We start from the raw sequence: 27,675 nt of genomic DNA on the forward strand, positions 1-27,675 counted from the left end.
ATGCCGCGCTGCCTCATGGCTAAGAAGTGGAAGGCAGCTCCGGCAGCGGAGCTGGCCGACGAATCGGACGAGGAGATCGACGTGGTCGGTGAAGGGCGCGGCCGGAGCCCCGCGCCCGCTGCCACCGCGCCGGGGCCTTCGCCCCGCGATCCCGAGCCCACACTCCTCTACAACGGTAAGTAAACATGTTTTTTCTAATTTTGCCATTTTCATATGAAAGTCATCACCAGTAACCAGAATAATGAAACGTCTCCACTCGTTGGAGTATAGACAAAGGAAAGATCGTCAACAGCAAGAACGGATACTTGTAAATATTATAACGAAACCCAGAAGATCAAAATTGAAAAAAAAAACAAGAATCAATTGGGCAGAAGGAAGGCTACAAGCTTAACTTTCTATAATCACAGCACAATTAAAATACGTTATATTTCATTGTTGGTTATAATTCATCAATGCTTTGCTAATTGCGATTGCCCGATTTTTTGCGAATTTATATACATATATATCCTTCAAATTTATATCTTGAACTTTAAGCCACGCGCATGCGAGTTTATGTCTCATTTCATTTCGTAGCAATTTTAATTTCATAGTAAACATTCACAGAATCATTTTAAAAATTTAAATAAATGCTAAAATGCCATTTTACTAATACTGCTTTTAATTTTTAATATTTAACTGCTGATTACTTAAAAAATTAAGACAGTTCGTATAAATATGACTTTCGTTTAAAAATACAATTTTATACGAAAAAAAAGAAAGTGTAAACCGCTTTTAGCTTAATCAACAGTAATCCTCCCATTTTTCAATATTTTATTAAAGCAGACTATTGAATCGACGAAGTACATGTAATTTAATGATGAAAATAATTTTTCCGGCATGATCCTATATAGCCTGTAGTAAAATAACGTATCGTTGCATTCGTTATGATATATCAAGAATAAATATCGTTAAAGAATAACTAGAAGTAAGGCGACCGCATTGCACAAAACGCTTGCCAACGGAGGCATGTTTAAGTATCGCATTTTCGACGGGTACCCCGTAAATTACAATGTCAGCAACCTAGTGCAATCGGGACCTGCCTCCTAATTACGTTTAATTAGACGAATCTAAGCCTAAAGAATGATAGAATTTGGCGAAAAAATCAACAAATAAGGTCTGCTCAACTTATTGACCGAATTGCAGATAAGTGCTATTAATAATCATTTCGTTCTATAAAAAGGGGATTATCTTGTCATGCCATGATCATGAATTCTCATTTTAAATTAAACGAATTATTCCATAAAGTATTAATCCCTAGGAAGCTAAATCAAGCCCGCATTTATAACGTTATCAGCATTGTCGGGTACTACAGAAAAATTACTGTAATAATAAATATATTCCTGCGCATACATGTCACTAACATTTATTAAACAAGTTCTTAAGCAACAAGTACAACTAATAATAAAATTAAAAAACTCGTGGTTTAATTTTTCTAATTTTAGGACTCCTCTGTTATGTTCCGCTCGAACATCATTTGTTGTTTTTCTTCCATTTTTTAAACCCATTACTAATATAACCTTTAAGTCAAAATTGTTACTAATGTGTTGAAATATTTATATTTATTATTATTACAGCTTACAGGATTGTAAATAAATATGAAATTTTACTGATAAGTGTATTAAAACTCGTGGAGTTAAATATTTTTTTTAGAATATTCATTAATTCAACGAGTTATAAGGCTAGAATCAATCTACGTAGAAGTAAAAACGTTGATTAATGCCAAACAGTAACGTTTCTAGGCGTAGGTCGCATCCTTTATATGACTGTATCAGTTTTATGCGAATCTGTAACGTTGATCTGATGTGCGAGAGTGTTGTGATTGATTCATCCAAAAAGGCTTAAAGTTTCTTCTGCTTCTACTAAAATATACTCATTATTTATTCTACTTTTTATCTGAATTACAACTTAATAGAAACATAAATAATCTGATTAAATACTGACATAAATTGAGTATACGAACTTGGAAAGGACAAAGAAAACTTATAGAAATGGCATTGTATAAAAGATAGCAAAAGATATGGTTTGTCATGTGTTACTCCCTGCTCTATTATTCGCTACAAGAAAGCCATGTGAAAGGCAACTCTTGTCACAGTTCTTAACAATAAGAAACTCGTTTTTCTTATTAATTTGTACATTAAATAATTATTAATTTAATTTATATTTGTTCATTTTTTATAAATATTTAAGGTAATGTTTACAAAATCTTCAAAGTGTAAAGTGGGACTCATCCATAAACTTAAAGAAATTTTAAATCGTTCACAGCAACAACTTTAATGTAACTTTTATTAACACGTAATTATTAAAAACATTACATGATTCAATTAAATTTATATGAGTAGCTTTAAAATGTTAAGAAAAGGTGATTTTTGCCTATTCTTAACATTACAAAAATTATTAAAGAAAATTTCGTAATTAAAATGAACATCTGTTTGAACAGCCCCGCGTAAGATGTTTATAAATCTCAAGAAATAATATTAGCAGAAAATGCATATTTAACTACAACAATTTACTCATTGAAGTTACGTTCTTAACGGTTGATTTAGTCAAGGATTTCGTTGGCATTAGGTATAATGTTGTAAGAAATGTACATGATGACCACAAGGATAGCCAATGAGTCATCTAGCTAATAAATCAGTTATTTGAGCTAGGTAATGATGACATTAACCTACAATAAAATCGGATGATCAAAATCAGACGATTTGCATCTCGCAGTTCCGTCATACTTATAAAAATTAGAATATTAACTTATCGTAGATGTTTTTAAATTATTGTTGTATTATTATTAGAAAAAAAAAACATTAAGTAATCATTAGTTAGTCATTGTGAAGTATTATATAGAACTAAATTATTAAAAGGTTTATTCCCTAACCTAGAACTAAAGTGGTTTTCGCTTCTTTATTAAAAGTTGCAAAAACTTTTTCCAATAAACCACTTGCTGCCCGAAGGAAAGTTTTTATAGGTTCCATTTTACAAAGTTTAATTCAAGCGCACGGCGAAAACATTTGAATTGAAGAAAACTATATATGATCCTCGCGAAAATATCTTTGCGTGTCAAGTTTATTAGTTGGTTAAATATTAATAGTTCTTTGAAACCATTTATTATGTTTTACATTTAGTAAGTACTGTTGTCATAATAATAATATTATTGCAATGACTTGAATACATTTTGCATTAATAACTACACCATTTTAGCGAAATTTTTTTAGTTATGAATCTCTTATTTATGTTAAACATCGCAGGAAAAATTACTTCTATAAATTTAACTGTTTTAGTAGAAAACTTGTTAACGTATAGGATAGAAATAAAATATTGGCTGGTATAGTTATATATCACGTCGTTGAACTTGTAGGTATTATAAAGTTACAGAAAAATACACAAATGCATGTAAAATAATGAGAGAAAGAAAGAGATTGAAAAAGTACAGAATATTTGTTAAAGGCAATCCATAATACAATTGTGCCGCCATTAGGATTTTCACTCTTGTACCAGCCATGTAGCATACAAGTGTACAACTGTACAAACATAAAGTGCTATAGGATCATCAAATGAAATGGACGAACAGCCAGACTCGGAGAGGCCCCACGGGCTTGAAGGGACGTCATGCGTACTGCGCTCCGGAATTAAATCCTCATTCGACTCACCAAATCCGATTACAGCGTCCGGGAAACCATTATATGAATTGAAAGCATGAAAACACCACAGTTTGCTGAAAATTACTCGATACAAATGTTGTACAGCTTAAAATATTTTAAGTCCATTTCCAATTAATGTAATAGTCGGAACGAATATTATCTTGTATTTTTATTAAATTTAATTTTGATGAAAGTTTATTTATTTATTAGCGTCAATGTTACTGTTATTTGAAATAATAACAATAACAAATGTGTTATACCAATTAATACATTACACTCGACAAAAGATATACTCCGAATGATTACTTCAGCATCATTAGACTGATCCAAGGACAAGTTTACATTAAGTTTCTAGGTTTAATTCCTGCCATTTCATCGTACATTAGACAAGACGAGAAATAGGATGAAATTCAACTATTGATTTAACTTTGTATATTAATTATATACATATACATAGACATTATAAAAAAGAGTTACAATATTTAACGCAAAATATCACAAGAAATCACCCAGGTTATTATTTGTACAAACATAGATTAGAGAAATTTAATTAAATAAATAAAAATTTACTTAAAACAATATCAATGACTAAAAGAGTAAAAGCCTCCGTTTGGAGTGGCACTATAAATATGAATACATAAATAGTATTGTTTTATTTGTGGTATCAAGTATTAGGGGTAACGGGAAGTAATGACGCTTTCTTAAGTTAAATTCATACGACTACATTTTTACAAATTTTTAGTTCTAATCAACAATATATTCACCTTCGTTATCAACAACCTTTTGCCATCTAAACCTTTTGCCATTTAGTATACAATATGCCGTTTCAATGCCGGAGCGGTAAAAATCAATCTGTTTTTCTATAAAATATGTCGATAGAAACGATATTACTTTCCGGTCGTCTTAATATTTTTGTGTAAAGTCAACAAGCAATTACCCAGCAAAAGCTTCGCGGCCCTCCTTGTATACATAAAGACTGACGGTTGTTTTGATTTTGAGACAAATGTTTAAGGCGCACTGTCGCACTGTCTATTAACATGTTAATAGAGTAGGTGCAACTGATTATTCCTAATCAATTGATTTAACTAATTCACTAAAGCAATGATCAAATTTTATTGAAAAAAAATTTTATTGAATACTATTGACGGTATAAAAACGATCTATTAAATCAAAATGTTAAGTTTAGCGTGTTATTTTAATGTAAGGTAATAGTTTTATAGATTTTTGCATTTGTAAGTCAATTTAAGACAACCATTTAAATGTCATATCATATATTTTTATGATTTAGCTATTTCCATTTTACTTGAATTTTACATTTATTTCCAAAAAATATTTAAATGTCTTCGTTTCTTATTTTCTTCTTCCTAATTTTAATCATGAGAGTAAAGACATTTCAAATGCAATTCAAAATATTCGATGTAAGTTGCGTAAATAAAAGGAAAATGTTTTATGACATGAGGTACGGATATTCACTTGTTAATTTTACAAATCATACGGTTTGTTATTAGGTATAGTGGAAGTCAGCTGGCTGTGCGCTTCGCCCCTCCATGTTTACACTAGTTACTGATCTAAAACTCCGTTCGTCACATTAGCCGCTTTGTAAAAAACAGTGACGTGTAATGTAATATCTGTCGTTTTTTCGTTGATCTACATCGTTTTAAGTCAATTATATCTAAAGAGATTATGAATTATATATATCTTACCAATTATCCGGTTTGGGTATAAAGGTATTTAAAAAGATGATTCTAAAGTTTATTGTCAGCAAAAAGCTTTATCAACCTGTATATAGCAATCACTTTAAAATATATCTAGTTAATTTCTTTTCTTCTGTCAGGATAAACTTTGCAGGGACTGATAATAAATTATAATTAATTTTAATATGTAAATATATAAGTTTTTTTTACTATATGATAATAACAATGTTTATTATTTCTGAGACCATTGAGTTTTGTATAGGGGTTACCATAGACTCTTTGACAGTAAATTAGCTACATACTCACGGCTTCTTCTAAATCTTTTACATTTATAACTAATCACTATGTGTAATAAGCTTATAGACATTTTTTTTACTGTGTTAAAGGAGAAAAAAATATTTATTTCTTAATAAAATAAGAAATTGATCGGCGTCGGCTCTCTAGTATTTAAATTATTTACAGTAAATTATAATTGAAATATTATTGAAAGGAGTCGTAAAGTTCTAACTCATGTACTTGAGTTAAAACTTTTCATTAGTAACATGAAAATAATTGTATAAATAGGTATAAACAGTAGCCCAACAGCGTTTTGTTTACCGACTCTCACATGTAGGTAAATATTTCAACTAAACATTGAACATAAAGCTTTAAATAAAGAAATAGCATTAAAAATATCACCCATTGTACAAATCCATCTCAAAATAAAAATGAGTATATCGGTTACTATGATATATGAATAACACAAATATTATTTACTCAATAGTCTAATAAATTGTGTTTGTGATAAATGGATTAAAAGTAACTTAATCGAGCTCGTTTAGGATTCGAGGCGTAATCGGGAAATACTTTCTTTTGTCGAGACTTCAGGCCGCTTCTATAACACAAGGGTAAGCAACATTTTATTGATTTTCCGTCAGCTGCTTCAAGATATAACCAATTACTCCTAGTTAGCGAGCATACATCTACTTCTATTAACGGTGTTGTTAATGGCCATATTATTTTATTAAAAAAATTTCGGATATTTTCAATCTAAAATTGATATAAAATTAAGAAAAATAAAAAAAAATTAAGTATACAATGCGTAAGATATTTTACCAGAAAGACAAATAAAGCAGGTGACTCCCTAAGCACATTGATGTCCAACTTGTAATGAAACTCATCATAATTCCAAAGAGACTTTTAAAATTGTATAAATTTTATAATAAATTTATAACTTTATCATAAATGTGAAATTACAATGCAATTAAATCTTTTTAAAAACACGTCAGATTCATTAAGGGTAATGTACTAAATAAAACGCACAGATTTTGTAAAGACGAGAACAGTGTATTAGTTAACGTTCTCTTTGTAATAAACATCTATAAAAGATGAAAATTTTTATAGAGGCAATGCTTAAAATTTTTGGAAGGCCATTGAAGCCGCATACCGTGACGTCACTTTGGCGCAATATAGATTGTAGCAATGCCACCGTGACGAAAAGCCACCGATCTGGCATAGAAACGTATTCGAGAGTTATGGCCCAAGTTGCGTAAAGTTTTAAATGGGCGGGAATGTCTTGTTATTATACTCAGTTAAAATTTTTAAGCGCAAATTTAAAAATATAAAGAGACATTTTCCTGCAAACAAAGGATTTTCACATTTGTTTGAAAATATCGAAATATTATAACGACTTTGGAACAAGGCTTAGGTTATAAACTCTTATATATATAAAAAAGTATATAGTTTAAGATTTATAAGAATTATTCGTTATTATTCTTACAATTCCGGATAACATTAAACTCTTTTTTGAAAATATCATTCTAATCGTGCTTATTACAAGAAATAATATTATGACTGGGGATGGGACAGTAAATATTATTATTAGTAGCCACCTTCATGAAAACAGTCACAAAAGATTTGCTAAGCTTTCATTTCATTTTAACGGAGCATGGAAGGCATTAACACGTTGCGTAAGCGATCCCTAGAAGAAAAGCATTGCTTTGCTATCTCGTGCTGAAATTTAATTTATTACGAACTAAATGCAAAGTCGATATAATTCATGTTTTAATATTATGTAATAGGATCGTGTGTTCGCGTAATCTCGATCTGTCTCTAGAGCCTTTGAGCTCGTCGCTACCGAACAAATAGAACGAGTATTTAGCGAAGCGATCGACAAAGACGAACTAAAGGTGAGTAGACGAATGCAATTCCAGACGGAACCAACTGAGTTACTGTAGATATCTCAAATATTTTTCGAACAAAAGAACTGCAATAGTATTCTAATTTCAAAACTAAATACTCAGTAATAGTTTAGAGTTGCTTAAAATTATAAGATTTATTGTCACTTCATATATCACGTTATTACGTACGTGATCTGAAAAGAACTTATTTTTGTTAAATGTGATGGTTACAAACCCGAAGTTATTTTAATTGTTGGGTAAATGTATTTATTATTTTTATTCGAGACAATATTTTTTGGTCAGCGTAATATATAATAATACAGTAAAGATAAGGTATTACTAGATATAGTCAGGGGGTGGTATCTATAAAATTTTACGAATTTGGTCAATTCCTTTGAATATTTTTTAATGTGCATTCTATTTTAGGTTTGAAAGGAAGCAAACAAATTACATTAAAGTAACTAAGGATGTTCATAGCAGTGTTATATACAAACCGAAGGTTTAGTTGCTTGTAAGAGGTAAGTATGATGCTATCCTATATTTTAAAAATGTTTGCCTAGTGGATGAATATTTTTAAAACATAGGCGTAGTATCAGGAATTAAATCTCTGTTTTGAAGAACAACATTACTGACACCAATGAAAGACAGTATGAGGAAGACATATATTACCACGGAATGATAAAATAAAACCTTTACCTTAATAGTGTTAATAAAAGCTAAATCCAAAATTAAACGTTTATATTTAAATAGTTAAAATGAGAGATATGTTATTTTGTCGGTTACATTAAAGCAACCGAATGCATGCCCTCGGCAAAATTCGCATGGATACAAAGGAGAAAGTTTAGACAGATTTGCACATTTGGTTTTAACATATTCACCAGGTTTATCCTTTGCGTGTCACTTCTGATGGTCTAAATTTAAAGCGTAATGTTTCAGACGAAAATGGAAACGAAAATATCGCCCATTGTTAAAGTTTTCATGACACATTACGCTTTAAATTTAATATTTTAAATTACCATGTGAAATGATTTTATAATTACACGCACTTTTTTGATAAGTTTGTACAAAAACTACTTGCATATTAGTTAACCTTTAGTGGATTAAGATCACACAACACAATAGTGTACAGTAATGTATTAAAAAAGCCTATGTTTTCAGTTAAAAATCAAAAGGTAATGTTACGCGGGTTTAAAACATATCACACTAAGACATAAAACTTTTTTTTTACTATCCAAGTATTAATAGTACTATAGTATTTGAAATTAAAGGTTATTTTATGTTTTAAAATTCAAACAATGTATAATTAAATGTTACCAATCCCAGTATTAAAAGGGTTATACCGACATTTATTCATACGGTTATTATTAATCATCGCAGAGAAAATGAGCTCTACAAGAGGAATTGTGTCGCTGTCGGGAAATATAATCAAAATATCATCCAAACGAAAGAATTTTAATATTTTAAATGTATATCATTTTTCTATGGTTTTTATAATTTGTACTTACTACTACTTGCTATAATTATTTTTTTAAAATTTAAGTCTGTTAAGTGCGAGCATGAATTAATGTATACACACTTAAACATATATTTATGTCAGCAAATAATTTATTGTATGATCGTGGACAAACGGAAAGTCTGTTAGAGATCGGTACGATCACGATCCTGCAACATCTGCATTTATTGATTCTGAAAAAAACTATCCCGTCATCGTGTCGCATAGAGTCTCAACTTTTTTTACGCTTGTTACTTCTTTAAGACTTCTGTATTGCAACAGTATCCTATTCAAAAATAAACTAAACTAACTAACCAAAGCACACTGTGCTTATTAAGTTAATATTTTTATAGGTACTAAATTTTTTAGATATAATTTTATGCGCAATTAATAATACAATTACTAAAATATTCTACATGATAAATTACATAAATTTTTAAGTTCTTATATACGAACTTAATAATATCAACCAATCATCAATAAATATTGGTGATTCATTTATGATTATTCAAAAATGAAATTTAAAGATCTCGTAGTTTGAACATTTTAAATTCCAGTCGAATATATTTCATAGTTAAAATTTTTATTATTAGCCACTTTAAGTACCTATTTATTGCATAAGCAATCTTTGAAAATTCAAAGCAGTTAATAAAAATTAACGATTCTACAAAATACATACATACGGACATATTCTGAGTACTTCATGGCCGTTCTTTGTAATTTATATGATTATAAATTTTATTACTAAACATGTTATTACACTGGTAATTCTAACAAAAATTACCTACTAGATAAGATTGTAATTCAAAAAAAATATATTATTTTAATATATCTTTTGAATGAACCTTTTGTTCATTCTTAAGATTTATTGATTATTTCATTTGGAAATTAGTTGTTATAGCAATTTAATCCACGTACTATTTTGCTAATAAAATCAGAAATTCATTCGAATAAAAGTATTTTAAGCCTCCAATGTAAATTTTATACCTCCAGTATTTTAAATTTCGTCTCTTTCATAATTTTTATTCTTTTCTCAATTGTTTGTTGTTTTATATGGTTAACGTTATTCACCTTAAATAAGCACATGGATTAGAATTTTTATAACGCTTAATTGTTCTGTTTAAACGCATCTGCTTTTGATGTGCTTTTCTCAACACCCCATTGGCGCCCACTGCAAGGCAAAAGCGTTCTCTAAAGATATCTATGGGGAGATGTACTATATTCGCCACGCTTGACAGGCAGTCGCAGTGTGGTATTATGAACGTAGAAGATGCTACTGTCCATTCTCTGGAAACTTACATGTAAGCTTACAGTTTGCATCATACATGAGACTGCGTCGAATGATTACAAGTCTCAGTCCTCCACCGCAGGGCTGCCAATGCTAGAATAAATAAATAAATAATAGTAATTGCCGTAACGACAGACAACTGTTTACAAAGCTAAATGAGTATTTATGTAATTCCCTACAAAAGCTCCGTCTGCATCGAATAATGTAATTTTCTTGGAGCGCAACATGATGGTGGTAAATTGAAAACTCTTGCTCATTTTATTTGCAATCTAGTTTTTTGCTTCTCTCACCTTAATCCTAAAACGAAATCCAATTTCAACAACTCTCGGTGGTTTGAATAATAAACTATAAGTTAGTTCAGATTTCTTTTCAGATGCCCTGATTAAATTTATTACTTTACATTAATTTTTTCACTAACGTAAATTTTATATTTTAAAATTGTTTGTAGCTTTTTTTATTATTAGCTTAACTATATTAGATAAAAACATAGTGGTGAGTAAGTAGTTATTTTGGCGATCTCTTTGGGAGGCCTATGCTTTGCAGTAGGTGTTTATCAAATAACACGATGATAAATGAAAAACATTCTTGATGATAAAAATCCATAACCTAAAGCATTAGAATGCTTTGTTTATTTTTAAGGGTCTATTTTATTTTCGTTTGCTTTCATTTGATACTATATAAAAATAAAATAACCAGTGTGAAAAATCTTCTATTAATGTTTCTTCATTGATATTAATCCTTAAGCGTAAAACTAACCACTTTTTGGTCAATTATTCTTCTCATATATTTTTCCCAAAAACAATTTTTTTTAAATGTATGGTGCCGATAGCAAATTTATTTTTGAAGCCGCACTAGTGCCATCACTTAAAAAGCAATTTATCCGGGGACATTCTTTCATTCCATCGTTCTAAAAGTTAGCAACATTTTCGGTTTTTCGGACAAATGATAGCCAGACACGACCACGCCGTTCTCGCTGTCGAGGACGGCACGCAAGTTGCTGAAGCTTGTACCATCACTTCCATCAGTGCTAAAGCTGGCAAACGTTCCCTTTTTAGGAGCAGTATTTAAAAAAAATATTTTTTATGATTAATAAATTAGTTAAGTGATAATAAAAGAAAAATGGTAGTAATAGTAACAAATTTAAGCAAACGAGCAAGCAATAGATAAAGTCAGATATGTTCTTTCAAGCCTTGAGTCAGAATACTAAACTCGTAACAAGTAAGATAGTCAAAACCCAATTCGGATGTCGAGGTGTGTCCGCCCAAGTGATAAAAGTGCTCGGTGAAGTATAATCCGGTAAAAATATATAGGCACCCCGTGCCGAAGTTCCAAGCGGAAACCTACAGTAAAAAGACTCCAAGAATGTCTTTGTCAACCAGCAACAAGTTTATTATTGGCTATGAAGCCAATAAACTGACCTTCTTCATCATTACCATCATCATTATTTCGGCAATAGTGAGTCTACTGCAGGACAAAGGCCTTCTCAAATTATTTCCTACAGTACCAGTTGGTCTGCATCCAGCATGTTTTAAATATCTTAATAAGATCGTCTTTCTCTGTATGATAAACACCTGTAATTATTTTTATATAGTCTCTTCGTACTGAGACGTACATCAAACTGTTTCAATGTACGACAGGTTAATCAAAATTAACCTTAAAATAAAAGTGATTTTTGTGATTAAACCAAACCTACAAGTTCTGTATTCGTCTATGTTTTCCATTTCTGTTTATTCCAGTTGTTATTGTATTTAAAGCCAACACATACAATGTACATATAGCAGACGTTTCAATGTTTTTCTACTTAAGATTATGTTGTTAAAGCACCAACAGCATAATAATGTTATAAGTATAGTATTATCAAAAACCTGCTTCATTTGCCAATAGGTATAGTTTTATCAATATTAAAAAAAGGTTGACGATAATACCATGGTCACATAGATCGGCTTCAAATGAACCCCGCAAGTAGATAATTTCGTTGTTTTTGGCAAGGAAATTGCAAGGAAATCCGTTTACAAAGGTGTTAAGAGTGTAGATATTGCAAAAATCCATTATTAAGCTTTCTTTTATTCGATTTCTATTTTCAGGATTATTGTTAGCAATATAATTAAAATTATGCAAAATATGTATAAATGGTAATAATATAAGAAGTGAATATAATTTATTTGCAGTCAATTATTGTATTAACCTATTCAAAACTCAATTTTTTAGAAATAATAAACAACGTAATGGTAATGTAGAAAGAAAAATGACAAAGTTGGGATTAGTACGTATTGAAAATATTTATTCTTAGCTGACCTTGGTTTTCTACCTCCAACGCTAATTGGCCTGTCGAGCTCCGATCATTATGTCAACCGAAAGGCCATCGCTGTAAGGCATAGGCCAAATTAAATTACCTCTATTACCTTTTTAATATTTGTTAGCGGTCGATAAGTTCCTTGTTTTGACTTTATTTTCATCAACATTTCTTCTAAACGACTGAAATATTTGATACATATATCAATACAAACGTGCCTTGTGTTTAATACAAAATTACATTTTTTGTGCATGAAATAATTGCGCCAGTGTATTAGTATCACACATGATGAGCGACAATTCAAGCCGAGGAGTTGCGCAAGGAGTTGCACGCTTGAGCATAGTATCTCCATGGAGCGTCCGTTTCAGCGATCTAAGTGTTCGGTAGTATCCTAATCCGGAAATTGTAATATGTAGCGACCTAGGCCGAGGCTTCCCAGGGAGCTTCGCTACACTTAAAGAGATTTTAGGCTAGGCGCCCTGAGTGCTCTGCCCTCCCGCGCCCGCTGCAAATGCCACTTGGACAGCAATATAAATCAGATAAAAAAGTATAAGTATATACTATGCTAGCACGAGTATACGTATCGCCGGATTAGTTACATTACAACGCCACTTGCCCTGTGTTGGCATCGCGTCGGCATTGCCACTTAAATCGGATTGTATCCAACTGGAGTGCGGTGCGGTGTGCCCGCGTTCCTAAGCGTTCTACTTAATTCTCGAATTATAGCGAGCATCCACTGCCTTCCCTACGGCGTTGTGACATTTCCCGCGTGGAGTTTTCCGGAATTGCTCAGTTTTATCGCGCCGAATATTTTCTAAAAATATTTTGAGACTATCTTTTGCATTCAACTACAGATGCGCAAAATATCTATTCTTAAAACAAATATTTGTTGAAACAAGTCATGAATTTTGTCGAATATATTTTTTGCTTTAACATCCTATATAGTTTGCAAATTGTCACTTTCCCACACGAAATGAATTAAACAAGTAAAACACTGTAAATATATCTGTATTTTAAGGGCATTATATTTGAAGGGATTTTTTTATCAACTTTAGTAACCTTCACTAAATTATCGAGATTTTTTATTAAGTCAAAAAGATTTATTTAATTTTACCTTCAAATACGTAATGTTTTTAAATAGTAAAAATTGTCACGATTTTCTCATTTTAGATAAGTTGCAAAGAAGGCGGATATAAAAAATTATGGATTTACAACTGTCGAGAATAAGCGTGTCCACATAAAAGAAGTGACAAATAAAAATGCCTGTATATTTCTGTACAATACATGTTCTTAAAAAGCTTGTAAACCGTCCCATAGTGTAATAATATTTTCGTGAAGGGAGTTTTCCTCAAAGTTTATTATCGCAAACAGATGTTACGAACTTGTCTCCTCCTTCGCCTTTTACGTAAGCACTAGATAAAAGGTACGTGTCGCTTTTGTATAAGTAGAGATAGCAGATTGACTGCGGCCTGTTTATTTTGGTGCGACGAGTAGTTATTGGGACGAGGAATTTCGACTATTCCGGAGTACGTCGGAATAACGGCGCTATTTTAACAATGCGAACGGAGGATTGTACTCCGAATGCATTATTGATTGCGTGCGAATTCAACCCGGGCATTTATCACGTTTGACATATATCTTTGCACATAAATTATGTTATCAATTAAATAGCTCACAAAATAACAACTGTACAAAATTATGGTTTAACATTTTACTTTTCTTTAGCGTACTTTATTATTAATAAAGTAAATGAGTAAGTGCAGTTCCGCGGTTTAAGCAGAGATGTTGCTACGTCCAACATATTATTTTTTTTTAAATTCCGCGTTAAACTTTTAAACGACTTTTGCTTTAAACAATGGTTTTTATTAATAGGACCAAATTTTCTGGCCATTGGTAACTTCTTTTTTGAAATCATTGTTATTACCTATTCTCTTACGTCTGATGTTAACCTTCATTGCCGGCCTTTCCTTTGGTTATGATTGACCCGAAGCTGACAATCACATGATTTTCCGATCAGGAAGTAAGGAGAACGTAGTCTTGTTATTGAAAGCAGTATTCTTCCAGTGCCATTAATCTTAACATCAGTTACGCACCATTTCGCGTTGAAACAACACATGGTATTGATTTTATAGAGGCTAACTTCCGCTACACTCGCTGCTCGGGCGATCAAGTCTAAAGAACCTCGCTTCCAAAGTCGCCCCAAGACATGATCCACGACACAGCTTATAAGGGTCTACGAACTTTAGCGAAGGCAGATAAAACATGTTTTATTTTAGCACCTCAGCGATCGAGTGACAAAACAATGATGCTGCTCTTATACCTCTAGTGAGCCCTTTGTTAATCGGATTATTCGCCAGCGGTTACAAAGACCGATAGCTAGTGCCTAGGAGCACACAGGACACTGTCAACTATAGCACCCCATAATGGATAGATAGATCTAATCCACCATTCATTATAGTAATCGTTCATTGGCCCTATTTTGAATAAAATATCTCCAAACGCTTGATAAGAAGAAAATATCTTTTCTTCTTATTATGATAACGTTAATTTGAGTTTATAAAATGTAAGTCGTCATATAAACATAGTTACCCAAATTGGGCTACTTTACGATTCACTAAATCGCCCGTTTACGCTGTGTCTTGTTGACTTAATCCTCGGCGCGCAAATTATTTCGTTTCATAGCCACTAGCCATTTCGCATCATTAGTAAGAAAAACTTTTTAAAGTATATTGAGAATTTTTTTATTTGCTATAATTCGCCATAGTTAATGCCAAGCCATTGTTTGTGACACAGTGCCGCGTAGGCTCTTCATAGACGAGAGACTCTCAACAATTTAAACCGCCTTGCACTTAATTTAAATAAATGTGAGATATAATCCAAAGTAAATCCACTGCGTCAAAAATTGCGATTCTGTATATTTAAACACTTTTCGTTATGTGTTAGTGTTTAGTAGCAGTGATTTTGTTTAAAATTAATTAAAGTTACGTAATTTGCAGTTGTCAGATTTATTTGCTATTACTATATTTTTAATCGTGACATGTGAAGATATTGAAAAGGTTCCTTTAGGGCCAAATAAACTCCAAACTTTCATGAGGTAGTGTAAATTTTATAAATTCCACACGTATTCCTCATAGCTAACGTGACAAACAATTTTCATTTAGAGTCCGCGACACCCAGGCCCATTTTTGACGATACATAACTATAGTCTCCATCGAGAAGAAAGACAGAAAAGTTGCAGTTACAACTAGAGAGATTGTGTGCCGTGAATTATTATTTAAATTTGACAGTCGTTCTCAAATGCTATTTGACACAGATCTATTGTTACAATTCTAAAAATGATTATCTATATTATTATAAATCTTCAGGTGTTTTTTCTTGCAGAAGAATGACCTACAAAAATAAAGATAATGAGAAGCGTAGGGAAAAGGATCGTCGCGATATTTGCTCGGTGAGGGCATTTATTATACAACAATGTTTCTTAAATACAGTCACAGGAGCATACACTAGCATTTGTTAGCCTCTCGCTTTAGAAATAGTTCGAGAATAACATCCACGTAGATGAGATCTCTCTCTCCTCCAGGACCCCGCACACTTGACCAAGCAAATAACTGAGTGTCTTATTATAACAAGTTTGGAATTTTTAGGACATCCTCCTTACAGCCCTGATGTTGCGCTCGTTAAAGATCACTGCTTTTACGGATGCGACGATGCAAAATTGTCAAGGGAATAAGAAGGGAATAAGGGGCTAATTTGAAAATAATAAATCATTCGTAAATTAAGGCTTGATTAAATTTTTGGTAATTTAAAGACTATATGTCTCTTCTAATATAATAAACAAATGTATTCTTCTGTTAATACGAAATCAAAACAATCAATCAAGTTAATACATAATTAACATTACATATGCATTAAGTTTGAATATAGCATTAAACTTTTAGATATTAAATAAATGTTTTGCTACGTGTGATACAAGTAACATTTAAATTTTTACTACTTCTACTATTTTTACTACTTTTATTTTGTTTTTTAATGAACCCATTCTTGTAGTTAAATTCGTCATATCGTATTTATTGTTCTTAATTAAGATAAGAGAAAATATTTTATGAAGTTGGATTCCAGGTTAATATTTATTTCTTAATTAATACAATTAATAAATAAATTATAATTAACGATAGATTTATTTTATGATTTTGCCTAATTTGAAATCACATAATGTTTTGTATTCGATATCATGTTCAAATTTCAAACACAGACCTAATTTCGTTACTGACACATTTTTAATTTCTTTTGGAGTAATACACCACTAAATCTAACCTACTCTTCAATAGTACCGAGGCGACCCGGTTTTTCATGATTTTTCTCTATTGCTATGCATGAACATAACAGTGACCTTAATATTTGTGCATGGTGTAAAGCATTAGGATACATTTTTAAAATTAGTTAGACACTAAACCGTTAGTGATTGTTCTAAATAACACAGATATTTTAGGGATTTTTTTTTAGAAATCCTTGTCATACAGCATGTCCAAAATAAAATATTGTGCTGCCACATGTCCCGTTAAAGTAGTAACTGCCAAAAAAAACTTTATTACTATAACGAATAAAATGTAATAATGAATAATTCTGACTTTCTCCACATTGTTATCACTTTAAATCGCAATATTATTTGTTAAAAAAAATGCATGCAAATTTTTAATATCAGAATTTTTTCCAGCAATATACTATTATTGGTTGGTGAAATAATAGTCTTTTTTAATGTTATTGGATCTATTTTCTTTTTCTCATTTTTGTAGTCAAGTTTAACATTGTTTTTCTCTATACTTTACAATACATACATGCGTATATTGCACGGTGTCAGGTTGCGACTGCCCGTTGACCTAGAAAGCTGAATCATCCCTCCGTAATAAAGAGCCGAATACTCGTCTGTTTTCTTCCCACGAATAGTAAAGAAATAATACAGCTAATACGTTATTTTACCACGTAGAATCTTTTTTACGATTATGTACGATGGCTTGAGTTTTTTCAATGTAAATTAATTCTTCGTGCGACTCTAATTCCTATTAAAAATTAAAAGAAACAAAGAAAACGTTTTGACATGGCTTCCGGAACACTTCTAGAAGCAATTCAAAATATTAATTCGACCTTTAAGTAAGAGTAACTAATATTCACGGTACGTATTATAGTAGTAATATACACGGAAAGTAACAGGAAGCCATTAATAAGAATTGTGAGAAAATACGAGCAAGCTGATGGTTGGGGGATGGTTGAATTGCCGACGCGAGATATTCGTTCGACATTACATTACCAGCTGCCTCTAAAATTCCTCGTAGCAAATGCGTATTGCATATCTGCGTTGCAGATATGCGTAGTATTATATCGCTAAATTACGCTCTGTCACAAACTAACTCGTTTCATGATTAATTTCGGTGAATTAAACTTGTTCATGTCATATCAAACTTTGCTCTCTGTTGTTTTATCCGACATATTAAGCCTCATGCCAGTTTTAAGCTGAAATGCCCTAGTTAGAAAAAGGTATTTTCTCCACGGTTATTTAAGGATTTCATTATGAGTTTGTAGCTTCCGATGTTAATTCATCTGTTAAAAATACGTGAAACTTTATTCAGACTAGTATAATAAAAAGGACAGATAACGTATGAAACAATCTATCGATATCGTTTCTGTCTCACGGATATGTCACGACATCTAGTAAATTGAAACGTTGCTCGTCAGACGGGAAATGTAATTTTTGACGCGAGAATCTATGACAGTTTGATTAATCGAATTGAAGTTTCGATTTTGTTACCTGAAACAATTGAACCACAACACGATCGAACTGTATTTTACTAAAATTCAAATGGAACTACAACGAGTATTTTTATAGTCCTGTAATTTATTTATATTTACAACAAATACTACATAATTACCACTGGGTAGAGGACTGAGATTCGCGATCGTCATGGGCTCGATTTGCGTGAATATTGTATATTTATTTTATATAATTTACACTACGCGCATTAATTATATGGGATTGCCACTGCTCACATACAAATTTCCAGAGGATGGATAATAGCGTCGTCAGTGTACCATAATAATACGCTGCGATCGGCAACCCGTTCGGCAAGCGAGGCGATATTCCCCCATAAATGTCTTTTTCTAATTCCCAAAAACATATTTTTACTACAAAAAGTTTTTATCTTTTATAATTAAAAAAAAAACAAAAACTCTATTATTTTTAAAAACTGTTATTGCGGAAATTTAGTATATTAAAATTAAAAAAAAAGTTTTAAAAGCGAACCGTTTTGTTTGGTTACGTGTAAAAGGTTGCCTTTATATTCACAGCGAAAACATAAGTTTGCAAACCGTTGAAATTCTTATAGTTTTTTGTTATAAATCGTAACATTGTTTTAAAAATAAACACATTATGGAACTTTTATTGTTCGTTGCGTTTTAGGTTTAAAGTGTTTAACCTAGCCTGAACTTAAAGTTTTAAAAGAGTAAAGCAATTTTTCCTTAACTATCCATTGTTTTTCTTAAATGCTGTAAATTTATAAACCCATGTTTATATCAAAGTAAGCTTTTAAAGAAATTGGAAATGTGTTTATTTTCTCGGGCGCTTTCTAATAATCCATCCAGTAAACAACCGAGTATCATGTGAAGATACATCAACGGCTACGAAGAAGCGCTGTTTTTCTATGACGGGGTTATGGTGAGGAGGGGGCGAGTGAGTAAAGCACCCCGAGGGTGTGTAGGGGTCGAGATTCAACTGGTGCAATGCGGCGTACCCCTCCGCTCATCCCACTGTCCGGGTTTATTTTGCTATTGTATACGCGGCGCACTGTTGGCACGCTACGCGTTGATTTCGTTTGGTTTTGTTTTTTAACAGAGCCTTAAATGGGGATAGCTCCACCATTATGCCATTTACTTTTTCTTCCTCTACTAGCGACGGCAGTTTATTGTGATTGGCTCGCTTAATCGAGACGCCTGTCTGAACTTTGTTCCAATATGATAAAACACTCTAAATTCAAAAATTGTCTTTAAAAGTGTAAACCATAGCTTTCAACATTCTTAATATAAAAATTAGACTTTGAAATGAGTCAGTTCAGACTAGTAAAGTTACGTAGACAGTATTAATAAAATATTTACTCTTTATAACGTAACCTTTTTCTGTGCAATGGAACGTCTCTCGGCTGATACGATGATGAAGATGTTAATGATAGATAGACAAATACTTCAAGTACAGATGATCAACTGTGCCGAGGTTATCGTAGTAGCTCTGTATACTGTAGGCTCTTTATAAAGTGTTATTGTTTTTCAGTAAGTGTTGTATTTCGGTTTATATCTTCAATCCATTAATACAAATAACAAAATTTGTCCTTATTTATTATTGATTACATTTCAGAGCAACAAGCTGAATAGGATTCAAAGACATCTGCGGAAAATCGTCCAAGTGCGCAAAACTATATTTTAGCGTTTAATCCATTAGTATTTCTCTTTGTACTGCAGACTGTGGATTTGGATCTAATTGGACAGAGAGTTCATCCGTAATTCCGTCACAGTTTAACTCAAAATGTATCCCTAATTGTAAGCTGTATAACAAAAGGACTAAAAACGTATCAGTAATTTAAGTTTGTTTCGATGTAACTGTAAATAACTTTTTAAATTCCATTAACAATTTCAGCAGTGCTTTAAGCAATATTTTACGAAAACAATTTGAAAACTACTACGCTAAATAATTAAATCTTTTTCGAAATCACATTTCACTTTGAAAAGAGTGTTGATTTTATATTGATGATTCATAATATTTCCCGAATGTCAGCTTAAAATTTAACAGCTTATGTCAAAACGACTCAAAAAGGGAATTACGATGATTGATGATAATGAGATATTAAAGTAAAATTTTCAAGATTATTAATAATATTTATAACTAGTTTGAAATATCCTGCTAGATATTTTAGAAAGAGATCAAAATTTTTGTATGAATGAGAAATTTATAATTTTATTTTGCATTGCTTTAAGTTTACCAATATTTAATCAATGGTGATTGAAATTAAATATTCATCGCAATCATAGTCAAAATAACGAAAGCTGGGCGCTCTTTAACAAACAACTTTTTAGAGAACTTTTGATTACTCTTGATAACCTAGAGCTGTGTCCATAAATTAGATGCGGAATATTAATTAATCACACTGTATGCACAAAAACGAACCGTTAAAAATGATTTAAACTTCATAAGCAGAGCTATGCTACTATTAAGTAAATCTATATCTTCTCCATCGCAAAGTGATATATAAAGTAATACAATAACAAAATAGAAAGGTTTAAAGTTTATGGTTTTATGACTATTTACATTACCATGTAAAGTACAAAATTACTCTAATTAGAAAACGCTGTATATTATTTGTTGTTATCGTATGATTCGGACATACTTCGAAAGATATATTTTACAGAATAATAATTGTCGTAAACATTTAGCATTAACAAAACATGTGGTTATTTTACTTAATCATTATATATTTAATGCTGTCTGTTGTTGTGAATGTAAAAACAACTTTTCTGCAAATTTAAACCGATTATACTCGTATTTTCTGGACAATTAAAGAATCCGGCCTTTAAAAACGTTATATCTAATAATCACACTGAACATCATAACATTCCGATGGTCAGGGCGAGTTACCTTCACGTGGACACTACTCATTTTACTATACGAAAATAAAAGTATAAAAAAACAGACGTTAGAAAACAACCTTACAAATTAAAATGTTAAGTCAAACTTTTATGTAAATACGGCAAGGAGCATAAAACGAACCTGCAAAACGAGGTGTTAACATGTTCAAAGAAACAATTTTAATATGTTGCTCTGAGACGCTCACGGGGTTACGGGAACAAAAACCTCCTCCGAGCGAACCCGAATAAAACACGTTGAATAACTTTATAATAATTTTGAAAGCAATAACGTGTTCATAAAGTAAAAGTTGTTGCAACTGCTGAGATGAGCAAGGGAATAAAAAGTCTGAATATAACAGCGGGATTTGAGCAATGGCAGACAAAGCGACGAGAGGTCCGTTCCATTTCAAATTTTTCTTCTTTTCAGGAAAAGTTTCGTTCATTTTTCATCGGGTCGGGCCCGATAAAAACGACTATTACGCTTAAGCGCGAAGTGAAAGAGCATTAGCCTGCCTTATTTCGAAAACTTTTACGGATTTAGATTTGAGATTTTTGTTTTCAAACGTTTATAATAGTAAATTCGTGTTTGCATGGAACTAATTAAAAGGGCATTTTTAAAATTATTTGGTCCTAAACTTCATTTCAAGACATATACGTAAAGTAAAAATAAAAAAGAATCTTTATTTTTTTTTAACGTGTTACCTTTATCAACTCTGCGCAGTTGTAAAAGAGAGCTCAAGTGCCCTACCACACTGCTGTCACACCACTCTCGATCCACAGCGTAGTGTATATGTACGTCATTAAATATGTATATTGGAGGTATTCTACCTCGGACGTCTACTAGCTGTCGTCAGAGGAGTCAAGGAGAATGATTAAAACGGGTAGAAGATTCTTAACAGAACTTCGTGTAAATAAATTCATAATTTAAGCAAAACCCAATGAGTCTAGTATATTCTACTAAGTTATATATTTCACAAAAGTTATTTATAATTTATGTTATTATATAAATTGTTTGTAAAGGTTGGTTATATTATTTTCTCTATACATTTTTAACACAATTTAAAACAATTAGGTGCATCAATAAGAATTTTTTTATTTATATAATAAAAAGCTGTTTTATGAATAATATCTAAAAATATATAAATTATGTATATAAATTTTTATATGTTTATTCAAATTAATAAATTTATCACACGTGTTACCACTATATGTTATTACTGTTTAGGCTGGATATACTGTGTTTTAAAATATGTTAGAGGCACCTAGAGCATTGAAAACAATAGTGGTGATTGAATAGAATCATCAATGTTAAGCGTACGATTTCTTCTACGATACCAAGAATATACGTGAATGAGTTGCCCGTTCTTATTAATATTTACGATGATACGACGAAGAGACAACGAGTATTATGTAAGAATCATAGTAAGCTGATTTGAATCTTTGTAAAATAACTAAGCAAATGTAATTTACTATATAGTGTAAAATGTTGAAGAGCGCACTTAAGCGCTATTAAATATCATTTATATAGTATATCTGATTCCAGTCAAATGTTATAATCATAATTTGTGTCAAAAGATGTCTATTAACGGTCATAAACTTTAAATTTCGAACAGGACGTGTAGAAAGCGACCCCCATCCAGTATCTCCTTAACAAAGTTGTCTGTCTGTCCTGTGGGCGGCATTCCTGCGCCACTTTAGGCCCCAGCGACTGTTCGTTCTACTAGTGATGTACTTTATACTTACGTCAAATCATGGGTTTTAAAATTTTAAGGTTCAAGATCACCACTTCGTTATTTTTTTATTTAGTTTGTGAACATACAAATTTGAATTTTAAAATTTGAATTATTAAATTGACAATAGAGTGCACTAAATTTAGTTTACAGAATATTTGGTAAAACATACTATACAAGTTAAAACACATGAAAAGCATTATTCATTTGAGAGTTAGTGGAAGGTAATGCTTTGAAATAAAACCTTTTGACTTTGTAGGACCACGATGCGTTCGGAAGTTAGCGTATTCAGCGCTCGGCCGCTCAGGAAAACAATAGAGAGAAATGGACAAAATATTTCCTGTGCATTTTCACTACAAAATGTTGGGATTTATGTTTCTGTTAGAAATACGCGGCGTGTTGGCTCTTGTACTAAAATGAACACACGACGGGAATTCGTTTATATTATTCGGTGACTTACATTTGAGAGCCGAAATTTATTTTTTATTAAAAAGGTTCTATTTTCTTTATCTCTATTTGATTTAAATATAAATCCATATATTCATGGTGAATGTTTAGCTCACAACGTCACCATATAAGCTGGTAGACGCCCACTACACGGCATAGGCCGATCACTCTGAATATATACATAGAAAGATTATTTAATCTAAAGAAAATTTATTGCCAATTACAGAAATACCTAGAATACTCGTTTGTTAGTACCAAAACATTATATTATGATAAATCAGAAAGCACGTTTTGTCACGTGTAATGATTTGTAAAGTAACCTAAAGTTAATTTCATGTTAAATTCCGTTTGAACTATAACTAAAAGGGCGAAATTTAAGATTCGCAATATTACTAATAAAAGGTTTTTATTTTATTGCCCTAGATATCAACATTAAAGTACATGTTATTATTTTAATAAGAGACGGTTTAAACAAATTTAATTTTCTCGCTAAATCGATCTAGTAACTACTCGTAGATAAAACACAAATTAATGATATTGTTATAAATAATTAGTATTTTATTTGGGAAAACCTTCTACAATATACAAGCAACCATCAAAATTGGAATTGATTAAATGAAAACGCATAAGTGCGTTAATCGATGCAAAACTTTTGAACTGGAGTTTTGTTTATGCAAATAGAAGGATCGTGTTGTAGCCTATTCTGTTTGTGTATAATTTGGAACCCCAATAAGGAATATTAAGGCTTATAATTAAGGATGAATAAATAAATAATGAATCGCTTTCAATTAACTGAGTGTCGTAGATAAATATTAGTCTGAGCCGATTTACTAAAGCGGCCTAATTAGTAGTCAAATCGATTAACCGTACCGTATTCCGGGCATCATATACAAGCATATTGGAAATAAGTTAAATTTACTATTACTATATTTCAGTTTAGTCGTCAATATATTATATATTTAGTATTATATCATTTTTAGCGTTCACTGTCACATTGTTATTTACAATAAAAAACGAAATTAACAATCTTAAATTATATATTTGCACAGAAAAAATATTACATAAACACCTCAGATATCAACAGAAGTAAAGTTATTTTAGCAATTCATATATCGGGTGTTATTATGTAACAGATGATCTATTTTCAACTATTTTATTAAGAAACGAAGAACAAATAATCATCTTCTAGAGAAATATTTAAAAAGTATGTTAATATGAAAAGAAATATTAAACAAAAGTTAAAATCACTTTTTGCATTAAATGTGGTTCTGTGGGATGAAATCTGTTATTTTATAAAATATTAATGTACGAGTAAGCTATATTTTTTATGTAATTAAAAATACGAGATAATTATTATATACATGTAAGGATTAAATATTTAATAGGTGTTTTATGACGTAACCTACGCGTAACAATAAAAAAAATTCCAAATAGAAATATTAATAAATTAAGTATCATTAAAAGGTGAAACGTTGAAAGAAAAAATATTCGTTCGTAATAGGAATGCTTCGGAAGACGAAGGGTGAAAGCCGCTTCCAATCGGTTCTATTGGAAATCTCTGTGTGGAAGTCTGACTCCAAGAGTGGACGTCTTACGGCTGAAATTATGATGATAATAATGATGATGAATACGTAGTTTAAGTAACGAAATAAACGTCTAAATTTAGATACTTAGTTTATTTGTTAATAATAAATTCAATCGAAATCTAAGAAGTTTACTTTTGAAAAGCAAATTTTTTACGTTATATCTACGTTATTAAGTTTGCAATGGCGCTCATATTATCCACCGCATCAGTGTTCTCATTGTCTAATCCGCAGCTCGCGTCCGAGTTTCATTTACTTTATTCGCCCGGCGGTAATCTTCTCTATCCGCAAAGCTTACGTTGTGTCACTTTGCTGCTTATTTATATATTTTCCTTTATTATGTTGGCGGGTTAAGTGCTTTGGCAGTAGCCGGCTTAAATGCTTGTAACATACAGCTGTACGTCCTCTCTTAAGGTATTAAGACTTTCCAACTCATTAACGTTCCCCTTGTTTTACTACAAAACAATAATGATAGCCAGAATTTAAATAGGAGATACTTTAATTTATGGTATGAAATTCCTCCGATATTTATCGTTGAGTTCTGCCTACCGTTAGTTATTACCATTTTTCGTCATCATCATTTCTCCTGTTAGTACGTCCATTGCTAGACATTGGTCTCACTTCAATCTAAATAAAGGAAAGAGATCGAACGAGGTCGAAACTTTCACATTGATATTTGGGCTATGCCCAGATAATCTATTTTTGTTTGGAGAAAATGGCACATTTTCAATCATTTTCGTCAACGCACCTACGTTTGCAAAAATCATTTAAAGGCAATAAACAAACTAATCAAATAAATTAAGGATCTTTTGTTTGCAAATCGTCTTATAAAAACGAGCCTAGTCAAGACATTTTGTCTCTACTAAATCTGTTCTATTTTGTATGTGTTCATGTAATGATTTATTAAAAATAAAAAATGTTGTTTATATACATATCATGTAACACATATAAACACTAGGAACTGATATACTTTGAAATGGTACCATTAAGCGTTATAACAATCAAAAAATCGCAGCACCTTCTTATTTAGTGTGTACAAAATTCACAATATTTATCACGTACAACAGACATTCATATACCAAATACTATAAAACAAAACAAAAATAACATCATTTTCACCATTTTTTCATTATTTCATATATCTTGTTTTTTACAAGGCAATTCATCGGCGTTGACATTAATTGTATTTACAATTTTTATTAGACCGTTCTTACATCTCTCGCGCTTCACTCTGAATGTGACTCCATAGGAATAGCAAAGGGCGCTACAGGTTGTGCGGTACGCCACAGGTTGCCCCTGCAAGTTATTAACGGGGCCGGAGCAACTCTTGCAGAGCCCGTCGCCCGTCGCACCGCCCCACCCTGCCTCGCTCCGCTTCTCTATTGAAGCAACATTCCCAGCTCTTTATTTACTTACTACGGTTTTTCCTTTAATTTTTTTTTAATTTGGATAGTAAATACCGTATTGCTTTAAAGATAATATTTTCACTTCTTGTTGAAATGGGACATTATGAGATACATTTTGCTTCGCAGGATACACCGAGGAGCAGCCTTCCACGCAGTTCACGGCACAGCTTCCGAGCGAGGTGAGGCCGGTGGTCGGCCCCGGCCCCGCTTCCCAGCCGGCGCCTCAGCCTGTCTCCTATGCCCTTCTCCACCTCTCCGCCTCCGACTCGACTGAACCGTCTTTTCTCCAAGTGCAGCTCCAATCTTCGCCTGTCTCCCCTCCTCCGCCACCGGCGAGCGGCAAGTCACTATCTATGTGTTACACCAGCACTGGCGCAGTCTTATCTTTGCCACCGAAAAAGAAAGATATTTATCGCCCCTACTGCCTCGGAGATCATGCGTTCCTTCACCGGGCCGAGGAGGACCTTAACGCAGCGCACGCTATTTTAGATTTGAGTCAGCATGCAGTGTTTCTTTCCACGCAACCTCGCACAGAGCCCGCCCCTCCTGAGCCGCCGCCTCCGCCCCCGGAGGCACCCGCACCGGAGCAACAAGCACCGACCGAACGTCCGCGGGAGACCGTCGCTTACACATACGACGCTTTCTTCGTGAGCGATGGTCGCTCCAAGCGTCGCAACTTCGCTAACGCCCCAGTGGAGTGCGCCCAGCAGCCTGAGCAAAAGTCTAAGTACACGTGCAACGAATGCGGGAAACGCTACGCCACCTCGTCCAACCTCTCGCGACACAAACAAACGCATCGCAGCCTCGACTCGGTAGCGGCGAAGCGCTGCGGCGAGTGCGGCAAAGCGTACGTATCGATGCCGGCGCTCGCCATGCACGTGCTCACGCACCAGCTGTCGCACGTATGCGGCGTATGCGGCAAGCTGTTCTCCAGGCCGTGGCTGCTTCAGGGCCACTTACGCTCGCACACCGGTGAGAAGCCCTACGGTTGCGCTCATTGCGGGAAGGCGTTCGCCGATCGCTCCAATCTGCGAGCGCACATGCAAACGCATTCGTCCGATAAGAACTTCGAATGTTTGCGCTGCCATAAGACCTTCGCACTCAAGAGCTACCTCAACAAGCACCAAGAATCGGCCTGCGTGCGCGACGACGACTCGCCACCTCTCGAATCGAGCGCGTGCGAGTAGCACGTTGCGGGGCGACGCAACTTGGGACCGTAATCGCCGCCGTTTGGTTTACTTTCGAACG

At 32.7% G+C, this 27,675-nt stretch overlaps 1 protein-coding gene across 1 annotated transcript; it reads left to right on the forward strand.

Annotated features, from left to right (window-relative positions):
- LOC137931338 (transcriptional repressor scratch 2-like) lies at positions 1-27,614 on the forward strand. Its single transcript, XM_068774815.1, has 2 exons — positions 1-175; positions 26,554-27,614. Exons 1-2 carry the CDS (start codon positions 1-3, stop codon positions 27,612-27,614), a joined length of 1,236 nt encoding a protein of 411 aa, XP_068630916.1.
- The last annotated feature ends 61 nt before the right edge of the window (positions 27,615-27,675 follow it).

The sequence above is a fragment of the Battus philenor genome, unplaced genomic scaffold (genome assembly GCF_028537555.1).
Source record: "Battus philenor isolate CCGP_79_NKW_IND1 unplaced genomic scaffold, ilBatPhil1.0.hap1 SCAF_1, whole genome shotgun sequence".
Classification (NCBI taxonomy): domain Eukaryota; kingdom Metazoa; phylum Arthropoda; class Insecta; order Lepidoptera; family Papilionidae; genus Battus; species Battus philenor.

Coding starts and splice junctions, on each gene's coding strand:
- LOC137931338 (XM_068774815.1), top strand. CDS start 1: ATGCCGCGCTGCCTCATGGCTAAGAAGTGGAAGGCAGCTCCGGCAGCG. Junction 176..26,553: donor GCCCACACTCCTCTACAACG/GTAAGTAAACAT, acceptor TTTGCTTCGCAG/GATACACCGAGGAGCAGCCT.